This window comes from Barbus barbus, assembly GCF_936440315.1.
Source record: "Barbus barbus genome assembly, chromosome: 2".
NCBI classification, from domain to species: Eukaryota; Metazoa; Chordata; class Actinopteri; order Cypriniformes; family Cyprinidae; genus Barbus; species Barbus barbus.
In genome coordinates, this window is record NC_136730.1 from 14,204,566 (window position 1) to 14,221,183 (window position 16,618).

At 39.1% G+C, this 16,618-nt stretch overlaps 2 protein-coding genes across 3 annotated transcripts; one reads left to right on the top strand and one right to left on the bottom strand.

Annotated features, from left to right (window-relative positions):
- Nucleotides 1-184: 184 nt before the first annotated feature.
- Nucleotides 185-3,213, bottom strand: dhrs4 (dehydrogenase/reductase (SDR family) member 4). The gene is given in 9 exon segments (XM_079435057.1): nucleotides 185-365; nucleotides 722-777; nucleotides 863-1,021; nucleotides 1,189-1,195; nucleotides 1,731-1,801; nucleotides 1,885-1,929; nucleotides 1,931-1,990; nucleotides 2,168-2,345; nucleotides 2,524-3,213. Coding segments are annotated over 9 exon segments (813 nt in total). The 5' UTR covers nucleotides 2,646-3,213; the 3' UTR covers nucleotides 185-250.
- A 2,094-nt stretch (nucleotides 3,214-5,307) lies between these two features.
- efs (embryonal Fyn-associated substrate) lies at nucleotides 5,308-15,820 on the top strand. Of its 2 annotated transcripts, XM_079442645.1 has the most exons (8): nucleotides 5,308-5,482; nucleotides 6,335-6,597; nucleotides 7,818-9,227; nucleotides 9,355-9,477; nucleotides 10,804-11,730; nucleotides 12,123-12,197; nucleotides 13,070-13,321; nucleotides 13,592-15,820. In XM_079442645.1, the coding sequence occupies exons 2-8, from the start codon at nucleotides 6,586-6,588 to the stop codon at nucleotides 13,772-13,774; spliced, it is 2,982 nt and encodes a 993-aa protein (XP_079298771.1). In that variant the 5' UTR covers nucleotides 5,308-5,482; nucleotides 6,335-6,585; the 3' UTR covers nucleotides 13,775-15,820. The 2 variants fall into 2 exon arrangements, with proteins under 2 accessions (XP_079298771.1, XP_079298772.1); XM_079442646.1 differs by lacking the exon at nucleotides 5,308-5,482 and having other exon boundaries at nucleotides 6,476-6,597; nucleotides 10,804-11,697.
- Nucleotides 15,821-16,618: the final 798 nt, after the last annotated feature.

Consider the following 16,618-nt stretch of genomic DNA (forward strand, 5'->3'; position numbering starts at 1 on the left):
TAGTGTAAACATTTGTATCTTTAAAATCTAAAAATAATAATTCACTGGTTGAAAGATGTGGGAAACTATACATCAAAAATGTAATGAATGTGATCAAATCTGCAAAAAATTATTTTATTATAATTAAACATTTGTAAATGTGTTATGAATGTTAACACAACAGCTGTTACAACTGTGTTGGGTCACTGAATTAGAAGGTTTCTATCTGATGTACAAGTACATGATTACTGTTACTGCCTCCATGCCGCTCTTACAGTCTGCTGTTCATGCCTCCGGTTACAGTGATGGTCTCTCCGGTGATGTATGAGGCTTCATCTGAGCACAGGAAGGCAATCACACCACCTATATCCTTTGGCTCTCCGAGTCTAAGAGATAAAGACATAAGAATTAGGTTTCCTGCACCAGAAAGCAACAAATGAAAGCTTATGAAAATGAAGGAATAGCTTGTATACAATTACTCCAATGTTACCTTACAGGTAATGGTATTATTTCTCCCCATTAATAATCATGAAATCATGCACTTTAGCTATTTAAAAAAAACAGTGGTGCATAATGTCATTTTTTGTTATGCATGATGCTAGTGGCACAATTCAGTTTCCTACTCTTGCTAATGCAATTCTAGGTATGATTATTCAAGCTCCTAGGTACGATTATTCAAGCTCCATGGTACTATTAGTTTAAAAACAATTTCATTTATTGTGTTGACAGCAATTGTACAAACCTTTTAATGCTAGTCTGTTTCAAGAACTCTTCTAGCACTCCCTCATTTTCCCATAGCTACAAAAGAACAGAAGCAAAGGGTTATGCAGGTAAACCTTGTAAAGACTATAATTGATGTTACAAATTAAAATTGGACAAAGACGAGTTTCCAAAAAGCTCTGAAAATGAATGCTGTCAAAAATGTTTTGATGATGCCAGGAGCGACACAGTTGATCCGGATGTTACTGTGGGCGAGATCAGGAGCGAGCGCTCGAGTTAAACCCAGCAGGGCCGTCTTACTCACACTATAGCGGCCCAGACCCTAGGAGTCAAAGAGTGACAGCGAGGTGACCTCTCAACTGCTGAATGAAAAACAGCCGATAAAGTTAAACCCAATTAAAGAAACCACTTTAGTGCTATCAGTTGGTGTGTTGCATGATTAAACTTTATATAAGAGCAAGTAAACCCCACACTTGCATTGGCTGGTACCCTGCGACTGAAGACACAATCACAACTGAAAATGAAAAGGTCCTTAGGCTCAGATAGGAAGTTTATTTAAAAAATATATATATATGTGACCTTGCACCACAAAACCAGTCATAAGTGTTAATTTTTCAAAATTGATATTTATACATAATCTGAAAGCTGAATAAATACTAGACAATATTTGGCCGAGATACAACTATTTGAAAATCTGGAATCTGAGGGTGCAAAAAATCTAAATATTGAGAAAATTGCCTTTAAAGTTGTCCAAATGAAGTTCTTAGCAATGCATATTACTAATCAAAAATTAAGTTTTGATATACTTACAGTAGGAAATGTACAAAATATCTTCATGGAACATGATCTTGACTTAATGTCCAAATGATTTTTGGCATAAAAGAAAAATCAATAATTTTGACCCATACAATGTATTTTTGGCTATTTCTACAAATATACCCCAGTGACTGGTTTTGTGCTCCAGGGTCACATATATAATATAAAATACACCCCCCCCCCCCCCCCCCCCCCCTCTTTGACTTGTCTCTCACCCTCTTTTCTCCATGTGAGGCACAACCAGTTTGGTTAGAAGGAAAGAAGCCTTCACATTCACTCCAAGTATCTGTAATGCAAACAGAATAGACATATAGCGAATGTCGGTACCCAATAGAAAAACGTTCATTAAGGCTAGTATCTTTGTCATACTTTGTCCCAGACTTCATCTGTGGATTCTAATATGTTCCCAAAAAAAAACCGGGTTCACCGCTGCATTAGACACCAGTATGTCCACACCACCACACTGTTCAATTGTCTGCAACAACAAAGTAAAATAACAGCATTTTACATAAGTTCTTCACAAAATATATTATACATAAGCAAGTTTGCACAGACATTTGGGTTGCTCATAATATTTGTATACATTCCTTAGTATGATTCCCAAAATGTTTACTAAATATTGACAAAAAAGAGTGATGGAGAAACTCCTCACTGTGTTAATGAGCTTGTCTCTATCTTCTGATTTCCCCTCATTGCATGTGGTACCTATTACTTTTATATCTTTGCTGCGCAAGAGTGACACAGCCTTGTCAACATTGGCCTGACATCGACTGCTCACAACCACATGTGCTCCCCTCTGACCCAAAGCCTCAGCAGCTGCAAGCCCAATCCTGAGAAGATCAGTGAGTACAAGGGTCTGTCAGCATGTTTACATTCATTTATATTTGCATATGTTTTAGTAGTGATAGAGACAGTGTGTTTAGTGCTGTGTGACAGCTACACACCTTTTTGTTTCAAAGATATGAAACCAAAGAACAGTTGGACAAGAATGGAAATAAAGCATCATACCCATCTGTGGATGCAGTTACTATAGCAACTTTTCCAGACAAATTCTGTGGTATGTGATGGGACATCATTCTTCTGCCAGCAACAGGATTTGAGCAAAGGCACCTGGTTACAGCCTTCAACATTGCCTTTGAGGAAAAACAGAAAGAGAGTCTGTGTAATTGCTACAGCACTATGTAGGAAAGTGGGTTAAAGCTCATCTTGGGTACACAGAACAGTTTTCCCGTTCACATTAATTACATTTCTTGACAAGCAGTGGAAGTGAAAAAGGGTTTCTGTGAATAACCATCAAGTTATCCTACTTAAAGTCAATGTTACTTCAACTGAGCTAACGTTAACTGCACAACAACGCATTCAAGGTTGAGGTGAGCCAGGAGCGAATCATGTTATTTTAAATATTGATCAATTCTTAATATAATTGTAAAGTATAGCATAATAAGAAGACATACAGCTTTAGCTACGAGCTGAGAAGGTCTGTTTTTCTGGTGGCACTTTGCAAGTAATAAAGATCAACGTCTCTCGTTAGTCATTACCGTAGAAATATTATTGAGTAACGTTAGTAGGTTGAGTATTATTCTCTTATTGGACTGGAAAGAAACTTCTGAATACTTATCCTATTGCGATCATTCTTGATTTTATGTGCAAGTCGATGGATACTAATGTTTCTCTGGTGTTATTAATCAGGTGTAAACTATTGCACAAACCTCCAAGAAGGAAGTAGAGAGTAGGTTTGATATGTGCGTGGTGCCTGTAACTTTTTACAGCGGTGGTCAGAACTGACCAATCCCAGATCAGTCTGATTACCGCATGATTGACTGGATATTTTTATATGTGATTTCATATAGATTTATGGGTTATATTTTTATGTCAAGTATTAAGAGTTGGGATTAACTGATTAAATATTTTATATTTTAGTGTTCAAACGTACCCCAAAAAATTGAATGCGGGTCAGTGAATCCATCTGAGCCCTCACGCGCCCTCTGGAGGAGGATGCTAGTCTCAAGGAATATTTATTAATTCATTCATTAGATAAAATTAATTAACCACTCATTCTTAAAAACCCACCTAATATATTAAAGTGTTTTATTTCAAGTAAACTTGAACTTAAACAAGTAAACTACAATATTGTAGATTGCATAGGATTTGTACAATCACAGCTTTTACTGTTAAGTGTTTGCACGTGTACCTGTCCTGTACAGTTCTTAATTTTATTATTGCAGTGGTGCTTTTAGTAAAAATAGGATATGGTTGGAGCTGAACAGAAATGTGCAGTCTTTCTTGATCAGTTGAGGTCAACAAATATTTAAACAGCACTATCAGACACCTTGGCAGCGACCCTGTCCTTTTGTTCTATAACAAAGCTTTGTGTTTGTTCAGTGCAGTTCCTGTTGTTCAGGGTATGTTACACTTGTTTTCACAGTATAAATTGTAAATCTAGTAAGACGCATAAAGAGACTTGGTTACGGCCCACTGTGTGGAACCTATCAGATAATTTTTTTAATTTATTACGCTAAACATGTTCAGTCTAGATAATCTAATTGCCATTAATTGGCTTGATGGTTTTTATGGACATTTTTTCTTTAGACACAAACTGAAGTACATTCTTATTTAATTTCCGCAGATGTCTTAGTTTTGTCTAGCTAATGTTTTTGAACAGTATAACCCAGCATATTGTTGAATTAGAGCATGTATATTAACGCACAGCCACTGAAGGTACTCATCATAATATAATAGGCTACATCTTTTACACAAAACAACAGAAATGTGACTTAAAAACAGTGCAATCTACTCTTCACAAAGGCTTTTCTTCCTCATGGACATGGTTAGTATACACTTGTAAGTATTTTATCATACTATTCCTTTAGCGATGTTATTTTATTATAATAATTTATATTTATTTTTCACTATTTTCCTATATGATACTGTAAAGCTGCTTTGATACAATCTGTAATGTTAAAAGCGCTATATAAATAAAGGTGACCTGACTTATTGAAAGTAATTGAAGCTTATGCATATCACACTGAAAAAAAAATGATACATTTTTTTTAGGTAAGTGGTAAACAGTTTATTTTAGCTGCATTTTAAATAAATTTAAAGTTAGTCAACAAAATGTGTTTATTTAAATGTATCTAAAATAAATACATTGCAACCACTTACCTGATTTTTTTTTTTTTTTTGTAAATTCAATTAATCTTTTTTTTTTTTTTTTGCATTTACACTTTTGTTTTAGCCTTTTCTCTGGACAGAAACATCCTAAGAAATTTAAAAGAGGAAATTCCTAGTCTGTGTAGTGAGTAAGATATTTATACTTCTTTCATGTGAGTTTGGTCAGAAGTTTACGTTAGAGGCAGCTGTAACCAGAAGCAGCACTTGCCAGTGTTTGTAAAAACAGACAGATAGATAGACGGATGGATGGATGGATGGACGGACGGACGGACAGATAGACAGACAAATAGATAGACAGATGGATGGATAGATGGATGGATGGATAGATGGACGGACGGACGGACAGACAGATAGACATAGACGGATGGATAGATGGGTGGACGGACGGACGGACGGACGGACGGACGGACGGACGGACGGACAGATAGATAGATAGATAGATAGATAGATAGATAGATAGATAGATAGATAGATAGATAGATAGATAGATAGATAGATAGATAGATAGATAGATAGATAGATAGATAGATAGATAGAAGTCCTCCACTAGAGGGCGTGATGCACTGTAGGAATCGTGCTGTGTTGGGCACAATGAGGGGGAGAGACCATATGCGCTCAACTGTAATTCAAAACCAAGAAGGCCAGGGTAGGGCGAAGCCTGGCGGAGCGAGACGTGTATCCCCAAAGAAAGAAAAGAAAAACAACAGCCGTGCGTTGCAGTCTTTTGAGAAGATATGATTTGCGACGTTTGACTCTACTTCTGTATTTCCAGATGATTTTTCTGGACATGTGAACGGTAAGACGAGCATTGCTCATTTAGTGCACATTTTACACTTGCAGATCGCCGCTTGTTTGCGTCTTTGTGACTGAATTAAAATGCATCCCGTTTTTTAAAAGAACGATATTTATTTGCCTAATGCCTTTTGTACTGGTTTATGTGGAGAATGCGGGCTTTTCTTGTTTTCTTTATTTTATTTCTTCGTTTATTTAGTCCTCTGTTTGTCTCATTGGGGTTCAACTGCATAAAAGAAACCTTGAGATGTCTTGGATGGAAAACGAAACGTGGCTTAGGACTGTGATTTTCTTTTTTTCCTGTTGCAGCTTAGTGCAGTTTAATTTTAAGAAATTACTTGAAATACGCTAGGTAAACAGGATTATCATTTGCCATTTAAAAAAAAAAAAAAAAAAAAAAAAATATATATATATATATATATACATGATATCCTGTCTCAAAAGGCCAGTGTCCTTGCTTTTAGTAGGCGATTGTGCCACAGCTGTTGAAGTGAGTTTGTTTCATTCCTTTAAACTGAAAAAAAAAAAGTATAAACAAACATTAATGAACATATAAAGAACAACGTCTCCACCTATGTTAACTCATAACTATTAAGTTATGATATCATATAGCCCCTTAATCCTCTATCCAATCAGAGTGGGCAAATTTAAATACCACATTACAGCTGTACTTAAAAGTTAACAGCCAAATTCCCGTGAAGTAAGACCTTTTTTTTTGTCTGAACTGCACTGGTGGAGCCCCACAGCTGGTCTGACTAGTTTAGCTGCTGCAGCTGACTGAAAGTGAACTCTGTATTACTAACACACTTCTATACAATTAAGATTTATCTAAAATGGGTTTATTTTGATTCTCCAGGTTCAATATGTGTGGCAACTGTCAGATGTGATGAAAATCACAGACTGCAAAGGACAACAATCATGGTTTTGAAGAATTGATCTTTTTGGATCATCGTATTTACCACCCCTGCAGAGTTCAGGTTAATGGAAAACCAGATCTGCAAAACATGCAGATGAGTCACACCGTGCACATGTGAATGGGATACAGTTTCTGGGGTGAGCCCATGTGGAATTAACACATCCAAAAACTGCGGAGAACCAGTTTCAATCATGTCCTTATCGGTAAGTGTGTTCAAGTCACCACTGTAAAACACTCTCTGCTGTCCAGTTCTTAATATTCGTATCCGCTGCTAGTATGGAGGAGGGGGAACTGGGGCTCAGCTTGCCTCAGAGCACCACATCCCCTGGGGTGAATGAGAGGGAAATTTAGAGGTATAAAAGGGGATGACAAAAGGACCTAAAACTGGGGGACAGATGTTGAGCCCCTCCCCCACGAGTCTTCCTCATTATCATCAACTCAGCGCCTCTTTCCCTAAATCACTAATTCTCTCTCTCCCATAATCACAGACCTCTGCCCTTACTTATGCATTCTCTCTATCAATATTGATTTACCCATGAAGGCAGAAGTGTGGTGTTCTGAATACAAAAGACCTTGAGGCAACCCATTACATTCGTAACGTCACTCTAACTGTACGGCTCATAAGCGCTGCCCTTTTCAGAGGCATTTAAATGAGCAGTTCTTCTGTAGGCTTTATGCATGCCGAGAATTTAGGTCAGTAATTAAATTGCTATGTACTGACCATCTTTTAAGCTTCTTAGTCTAAGCCATATATGTGTGTTTTTAAATACAACTTAGATTTAGGCTTAGATTTTTTTGGTGTTGACCATGGCCTTCATTGCCCTTATGTTGGCATGATGTGCTAGTTCTGTTTAAGTAAATGGGAAAACAAATTGATTTGGTCACACAGGTTGATGAACCTGGTTGAAGTGGCCTGGTTAGATCCTCTACGTTGTCTCCTTTTTTGACTTCCCTTACTAACACAATGCAGCTCAAACGTTGCGGAAGTAGAGTCAGCTGAAGGCTCAAATAAATAACTGAGTACGTTGAATTTAAACAACAATTGAATTAGGTGCTAGCAGGCTAGTGAAATCTAGCATTTCTCCTTCACTATTGCTGTCATTCTCCATTCCCATTGAAGGACTAAAGTCTTTCTTCTGTCTGTCTTCCTTTTTTATTTATGCAGGCATTTATTATGTTTCGCTGCCTTTGTTGTATTTACATTCATGCATTTAACAAACGCTTTAATCCGAAGCAAATTACAATAGAAGAACATGAGCAATTCATCACGGAGCCAGCAATATTCATAGAGTACAGTGCTATTAGAAAGATAGACTAAAAAACAAGCTAGTCCAGAGATGATTTATGTCTTTGTAGGTTTTATTTATAGCTTTGTTTGGTTTCTTCTCCTTCTCCTGGTAAGTTGTTTTTTACTGTCTTGTAGACGGTGCTTGCAAAGGCACTTTTTGATAATGCTGCTGAAAGCCCAGAGGAGTTAGCGTTTCGCAAAGGTGACATCCTGATGGTTCTGGACCAGGAGCAGGACGGCGGACCAGGGTGGTGGCTTTGCTCCCTGCATGGCCGTCAAGGCATTGCCCCCGCCAACCGATTACGCCTCCTCCAAACTGCTCAGACTCTGGCTACAAGTGCAGGTACAGATCACCGACGAGCTCCTAGTGTGGACTCGGTCCATCTATCGACTAGCCAGCAGGGCAGGGTAAATGGACTGAGCACTGCTGAAGATCCAGATGGGGTGTATCTCTCACCACCAAGCTTAGCTGAAGGGGTGTACCAGAGCCCTGGGGCTTCTCCTGCCCCAGCCAGGTCTGGAGAGCTACGTCACTCTGATGGAGGAAGGCCACGATCGCATTCTAGTTCTGGAACCAGGCCTCGTCCGGACTGGGGGGATGTGGGTGTGGCAGCACGACCCCGCTCACCCTCACTTAGAGGACGGGGTGATGAGTCAGGGACCCTCTACCAGACTCCCACCTCGCCTGTGCCAATGGCAGCACAACACAGATCACAAGGTGCACTGGCGTCTGATTCCGTGTACCTGACTCCAAGTGCTGTTCCCAGGTCTGCAGCCGAAACAACAGGAGAGGCTAGGTATTTAAGTCCACGGGATGCAGGGGCCGGTAATTCTGATGGATGTTACTTGGTGCCTAGACCAGCTGTTGCTGCGTTGACCTGTGAGAATTTATATCAGACTCCTACAAGTGGTGCCCCAGTGGCAGGACAGTGTGTATCGGGAATGACTTCAAGACTTACGGATGGGATTGCACCCAAAAGCAGCCCATCTTCTTCTATTAGTCCTTCTCAGAGTAAGACTGGCCAGGATGCCCCAGGGATGTACCAAACCCCAACCCCACCTGGAGGTGCCATATCCAGGACCCCTCAATCTGACCGCAAACACCCCGCTGGAACTGTAGGAGTGTCTGGAGCCTCAACACCAGGCCAGAATCTTAAGCAGACACCTCCCTCGGCCCGAGGATCCCAAAAGGGTACTACTTCAACTCCTCCGGTTGGTCGAGGAAAACTGGCCCAGGGTGGCCTGAGAGAATCCCCTCTACTTGCCAGGGCGGGAAAGTCTGGAGTACCAGGGTCCCCAAATTTTGGTCGCAAACCACCTCCTCCAGCGCCTCCTGTTAGAAGTGTGACCAGGAAGGATTTACCTCAGTCTAACTTGGTTCCAATCACCAACCCTGTTCTCCAGGCCAACCCTGTACCCCCACAGCCAAACATGCTGGAGGAAGAGAGACAGGGAAGTAAAAATGGACATATGCAAGCGGATGAGATGAAGAAAAACAGTGAAACAGTGACCAAGAGGGAGAGTACAAGTTCTCAGGATGAGGAGGTGAGATAAATGAGAACTTGATTGGAAAAAAGAAATGGGTTGTAGTTCTGCAGAAGACGGAGGTGTTTTCTTTGAAGAAATAGTGGAGATTATGCGATTGTTTAATGTTTATCCCTGTGTTCTTCAGGTATATGATACACCTCCCACAAATAGGTGGCAGCATCCAATTCCTGCAGTGCCTTCTGAGGAGGATGATGGGATCTATAACACCCCTCGTGCTGTACCTCTACACACCGACCAGGCCTCAGAGGTAAGAAATTAAACACAAAAGGAAATGCTAGGCTAATCTTTAATTTTGTGAAATGTTATTACAATTTAAATGAGTTGTTTTCTAGTTTAATATATTTTAAAATATAAATTATTCCTGTGATGCAAAGCTGAATTTTCAGCAGCCAGTCTTCAGTGGCACATGATCCTTCAGAAATCATTTTAATATGCTTTTTTGATGCTACTTCTTGCTACTTTCTCTTTTCATGGTTCAAATTTTTTTTAATAGAAAGTTCAAAAGAATGTGTATTTGAAATTAATTTGCTAAAAATCTACTTTTAAACATCAGAGGTTTTGCACACTTGCATCCAATCTCCATATTTTCACATAATTCCTCTTGCTGTTTTTCTTGTTCTCTGTTTCATATTCTCTCACTCCTCTCCTATTCCTTTGCTTTTAAACCACACCTTTTTTCTGCTATGAGCTAATCCCATGTAACACTTTTCTCTTGTTCACACAAGTCACAGCAGTCTGTCGGGTTGGGCAGATCAGCCAGACCCATGTGGCTCTATTCAGCCCTCCACCCACAATCTTTCTCTCCCCTTTCCCTCTCTCATTTTTCTTATTAATCCTCACTGAATCCTTAGCCATGGATTTTGTGCTTGTGCAGAGAATCAAGTGTAAATAAATGTAGCGGATATATAATCATGTTTTATAAGGCATTTTTGCTCTTAATCTAAATACAATATTATTATTATTATTATTAGTCAGTGTCAAAGTGGAACCTGTCACATGGCAAATTAGCCTTACTCCAAGGTCATTAAACTGTGTGCTATTAGAGAACACATAGTAAAGGCTGGAATACACTACACAAGGTTTGCCTGCTTTTTTGTCCTGATTGAGAAGTCAACACTAGCTGCTGAAAGTCAGAGCCAATCTACAGATTTTGAGCAGGCAGAGTTGACAGATTTCACCAAAAATCGTGTAGTGTATGAAGAGCACAGGCTTTTTAGATTCAGACCATGATTCCATCCAGTTGAAGGATATCAAGCTTGTTTAATATTTTGAATTGATTATGAAACAGATGTTGTTTTCATTTGTCATGCATTTCCTAGCAATAAGAAGTTTATGAATGAGTTTGGAATTACTTGAAAGTCTAGAAGTGTGTGATCCTCAGTTGTTTAATGTATGATGCCCAATTTTCAGTCTTAAATTGAACAGTAGCCGAGACTCCCACAAAACAGTCCTAGAAAAGCATGATTCATGATTTATGGCATAATTTGCACTGTTGAATGGAGTTTGGGTTCCAAAATCTTCTGTAACTCTTTAGAAATTAGTAAACAGTGAGTAACTCTTTCATATCTTTCAGATTTATGATGTTCCAACTCTGGCCCTGAATTCCTCCTCTGACCATCAGCAGCAAACCTACAATATTCTGGGATCAGCTGCTGTGGCTGGAAATGCAGAGGATGAGGATGTGTACAGTGTTCCTAGTCTTCCTGGTTTACCCTTGGAGGGAAGCGAAATGCCGGGATTAACTGCAGAAACTGCGGGAAACGGACGCACCTATTCGATTTCCAGTCCTAGAAAGCAAGACTTAACCTCCGAAGATGTGTCAGAACCTGATGGAGGCATCTACGACATGCCTGCCCTCACTCTGGAAATCCCAACACGCCGTTTATCTGTGTCAAGCACCGGCTCCGGGGATATCCAGTGGAAAGCGTCTCTTTCTGCTCTAGTCCAGTCCGCTCTGACCTCTGCCTCTGTCGCCACCACCCCATCCCGAGACCTCGCCTCTGCATTGGCTGAGATCCTTTCTGTCTGGAAGGCTGGGCACGTTGGTGATATTCCTCCCGTTCTTCAGCAGGCTTGGTCCCGTCTCTCGGACCTCCTTCCTGCCCTTTCAGTGTGCGGTACTGCCCCCCCAGCTGACGGTCTGCTCACGATGGTCTGCTGTGCCCTTGAAGCCACTGTATCCCTTTTACAGAGTCAAGCACGACCTCGTTTACCTTCCCAGGAGTCTCTGTCCCGGAGACCTCTACCTACTTTGCCGGTGGCAGAGGTCAAACCGATCGCAGGGGACATGGGATCACGAAAGGGCAGCTGGATCCAGGAACGGCCGCTGCCTCCTCCACCACCCGCTGCCTTCCCTTTGCCTCCGGCATTAGTTTCTTTAGTCCCGACTGTGGGAAGAATGGAGGATGAGGAACAGGGGAATGAGTATGCAGGAATTGGCCTAACTCCTACACCACCTTCATATCCTGTAGGTGATAGTGTGGGATACGTCAAACTGCAGGTTAGACACCTGTTTTATAAAGAGACTGTGGAGTATGCATGGATAATGTCGTAAACTAGAGCATACAAACATAAAAAGAGTAAATGTGCATTACAATCTCATGTTATTGTGTCAGTTTTTAATCAAGTATGAACACAAGTGTTTATCAGGCAGAAGGTTGAAGCATTGCTCTTATCAAACAAAATATCAGTTAACAAAATAACTTTCATGCCAACTTAATATTTATATACTCTTATGATCTATCTTTCTGTCTCCTTCATTCAGTCAGACATTTACTTCTCTATTGACTGTCTGTTCATGTTTTATTGCCCCTATTCGTTTTTGGTGAAACTTTTCTGTGGTCTGCAGTTCTCTTTTTGTGGACATTTAGATTTTTTGTTGCTCTGTTGTAGGGGAAGCCAGAGCCTCCACCAAACACCCATACAGAGCACAGTTCTTCACAGCTTATCACCACAACTGATAATAAAGTAAGTCTTTTAAACACTCGAAAAGCCAGTGTAGAAAGATGGTAACACTTAAATAGTACCTTATTCAGACACCATTGCAGACTGATTTGGGTCAAACTTTGCAATCTTCACTACACTACAGTACACTACAGTTTACAAGTTTGGTTTTAATAAGATAAAAAAAAAAAAACTTCTATTCAGCAAGGATATACTATATTAATAAAAAGTTACAGTAAATATTTACATTGTTACAAATAAATTACATTTAAAGTAAATTCTGTTCTTTTGAACTTTCTATTCATCAAAGGATCCAGAAATACATTTTTCAGTTTCAAAAAAAAAAAAAAAAGAAGCACAGCTGTTTTTAACATTGATAATAATAAGAAATGTTACTAGAGCACCAGATCAGCATATTAGAATGATTTCTGAAGAATCATGTGACACTGAAGACTGGAGTAATGGCTGCTGAAATTCAGCTTTGCCATCACAGGAATAAAATACATTTTAAAATATATTAAAATAAGAGAGTTATTTTAAATTGTATTAGATTAATGTTTGATTGCATCTTTAATCAAATAAATCCAGACTTCCTGTGCAAGAAACTACTTTTAAAACATTTTAAACATTTGGTCCTAAACCGAGGGACATGTTTTCTAAATTTTACAGAAATTCAACTCACAACAGAACTCATTCATTAAGTCATACTTGAACTACTCCAAATGACAAACTTAGCGTAATGAAACTTTATAGTGTTAAGTATAACATACTGAAATGCCAGATTTGCAGCTATGCTGTAGGTCTCTAATTAAGCAATTTGAGGTATTTTCAAGGAGGTTAGGGTCTGTGTCATTTGTGTGTTTATATGAACAATCTCGTTCTCTGTTTCTCTCCAGTTGAGTCCATCACCCCCAGTCTCTCTGTCTCTAGAAGATTCAGAGCTACTCTCTTTCTACTCCTCCCAAAGTCTCTCTCATCTCTCTTGCCTGGCCGATGCCATCGATTCTCTGTTCACAAGTGTCCAAGGGAACCAACCACCCCGAGTCTTCGTTTCCAGGGGGAAAAGTCTCATTGTAACTGCACACAAACTTGTCTTTATTGGGGATACACTTGCAAGGCTACTCAGCTCTTCAGACCTCAGAGCAAAGGTTAGAACATAAATACTCTGTTATCGAGAGTCTTTGTTCAAGTGTTATTGTACAAATTCTTTATTACCAGTGAATGTACTTAATGATTCACGCCACAACAAATCAAATTGTGAGTCACGGTTGATATCCCAAGGGCAATAGTCAACATGAACAGTCTGGGAAGTGAACAAGCGGTTGGTAAACATGTTGACGGGTCAGACTCCAGCAATGATGTTATAAGCAGGTGACATTATTTAAAAGCATTCACACAAACACTTTTTGTCTCCTCAGGTCACCACCTCCAGTGGACGCCTCTGCCAAGCTCTAAAGGCTGTTGTCGTGGCAACTAAGGGTGCAGCCCAGAATTATCCTTCAGTCCCTGCTACGCAAGAAATGGTGGACAGAGTAGCTGAACTATCCCAGCATGCAGCTGGTTTCTCTGGGCTTTTGCAGCGATTAGCTGAGATATCCTGATGTAATTTGTGGTCGGTTTAACCTTTGTTTTCACAGTGGAATGCCTTATTATACTTTTTTTTTTTTTTGAGGATGCATCAAAAGCGTGTCACTGCTTGTATTAGTTCAACAGTGATAAAATGATCAAACAGTTGGCGAGTATATGTTGGAGTGTATCTGCTTGCCTGTGTTGGTTTTGACACTTTAGACCGGTCTTTCTTTTCTTTTTTGTGGTGCTAAGCACACTTAAACGTTTTAATAACTTATTGATGGATGTTTTGTTTGAAGATGTTTGCAACCTCAGGCACATTTTAATAGCTTTATTTTGTCCCCTTAACCATATTGACATTGAGGAGGTAAAAGTGATCTTCTATATTAAAGGATGCTCTTGTAAACTGGTCTAATTATTCAGTTTGTTCGTAAATGTGAAGTAACCTTGGTGTTATAGAGATTGAAGTGACTAATTTGACAGCCCGGGAGGTTTCAGTCGTGCTGCACATGCAACCAAAACTGATAAAGCTAACTTAGTTTCAAATATTAAACAAGAAGGAATGCTTAATTATTTAAACACACATGAAGAAAACATTACTTTTTGAATGAGAGATTCAGCAATTTATTGAATTTTGGGAGAGCGTTTCCCACAGTGCTGATTCAGAGATAAACCTGTCTGTCAGGTCCGCTCGGCATTTTCTTCACACTCTTTTACTCATTTATTTTTCTCACACTCCCACAGTCGGTTTGTTCACATGCTCACAAAGGCAGCTTAATGGTGAAGCAGTTTGGGCAACAACTCTTGCACAATAATTATCATACAGGGTTTTTGTTTTTAAACAGGCTATGCAGCATTTCTGAAAACAGCAATATATATCTAGTAGCTTCCATAGCGGCAGTCGAAATGCTGGTGCTTACAGTATCTTGAACTCAAAGAGGCTTGGTTCTAATCAGACTGAGCTTTGTGTATCTTACCTATTGAACAGTGCTTACACAGGTTGAAACATGCACCTGTTTCCCTCCGGTCATGTTTACAAGATGCCCTCATAGTATGTATCTCAGAGCCCGTTCCTCCATCTGCTGTCTTTTTCTGGCTCCTTCCCCCGTCTTTGTCTGTAAATACCCACATCTCCTCTTTTTATATACAGGATTCACATGTTGGCTACTGGTACAATGCTATCAGTGTTATTCTTGCTGTTCGACTTTGGTTCGGTTTGACTGGTTAATTTCATCTTTACACTTACTGGCTCTTGCAATTTAGTAATTCAGCCATAAAAAAATGTCAGTTTAAATCTCAAGTAGCCTTCCCTTTATTACTGCCTTTTTGAAAAAGTGGCCTTTTTAGTTTGACCTATTTTGTCAGACCTGTCACAATGGATAAAGTGGATTATAAAGTGGTTAGAAAGTGCTGAAAAGTCCAATTAAGTGAATTGAATTCTGAGCTGATGTAGGTGGTTTCCTCTGGTGTTAGTGTGTTTAGTTGACTCAAAGTGCCATCTGGTGGACTTTATCAGTATTACTACCCAAACTTCTTGGAAAAGGAAAAAAAACACCTCAACAGGTACTTCAGAGTATACTTCTGGTAGACAGACAAGCGTCTTATTTTATGCTTTTGAATGAGCTCTCATGTCCCTCTGTAAAAAACAACTATGTATATATAAACATTTCAATTATACAATAGTCCCCAAGCAAGCGTTCCTCTCAAAAGGCTCACTTATTTTAAGTGCTTATAGTAATGCTTAGATTTGATGGCCCTATATAGTTATATTTATTTGATTTTCTTAATCAAATGTCTGCATGGCTTTAAGTTGCTTATTAAAGAAATATATGCACACATAACCAGGGATGTTTCATGCGACTTTGCATTAATAATTCAAAGTTTGCTTTAAGAATGTGATTTTTCTTTTCATTTGGTACCAGAATGTATTTTTGACATGCATATTTTGTGCTTCTTTACAGTATGTCGATGTTCATTTTGAAATTTTGTTTGTAAGACACTCCACAGGTACTTTGCATTTAGGGAGTCTTTGGTACTTGTCAAATGTTGAGATTCTTCAAAATACATTTTTGTTACTGAACAAAGTTGTGGTTATTTCAGTTGTTTTGTCCTGTGTCGTATTTTTCTTGTTTAAAATGTGACCCTGGACCACAAAAGCAGCCTTAAGGGTCAATTTTTTTAAATTGAGATTTATACATAATCCGAAAGCTGAATAAATAAGCTTTCCATTGATGTATGGTTTGTTAGGACAGGACAATATTCGGCCAAGATACAACAATTTGAATATCTGGAATCTGAGGGTGCAAAAAAGTCAAATTATTGAGAAAACTGCCTTTAAAGTTGTCCAAACGAAGTTCTTAGCAATGCATATTACTAATCAAAAATGAAGTTTTGATACATTGATGGTAGGAAATGTACAAAATATCTTCATGGAACGTGATCTTTATTTAATATCCTAATCATTTTTGGCATACAAGAAAAAGCGATAATTTTGACCCAAACAATGTATTTATGGCTATTGCTACAAATATACCCCAGCGACTTAAGACTGGTTTTGTGGTCCAGGGTCACATATGTTTATTCTTTAGTATGTTTCAGTGATAATCAGCCTTTGCTGGGACCGGTTTCAAAAAACACATTTACCAAATAAGCCAGTTTTTTTCAGTTAGTCTGACTTGGTGTCAGTTGGTTTGGTTCAAAGTCAGACTAACTTAAATAAGCCTGGCTATTTGGTAAATGTGTTTTATGAAATAGGCTCCTGGTGAAAAGTACTGAAAACCCAAATAAACCAGAAAATAGACAATTTAGGATGGTTTTAGAAACTGAATTAAGCCACCCGCTTCCTGTTGTGTTGTTATGAAGGACACAGGGGTCAT

Bases quoted from the DNA above. Each gene is read 5' to 3' on its own strand.
- efs (XM_079442645.1), top strand. The intron at 9,228-9,354 runs GTGAGATAAATG...TGTGTTCTTCAG, and splicing joins CAAGTTCTCAGGATGAGGAG to GTATATGATACACCTCCCAC. The intron at 9,478-10,803 runs GTAAGAAATTAA...CATATCTTTCAG, and splicing joins ACACCGACCAGGCCTCAGAG to ATTTATGATGTTCCAACTCT.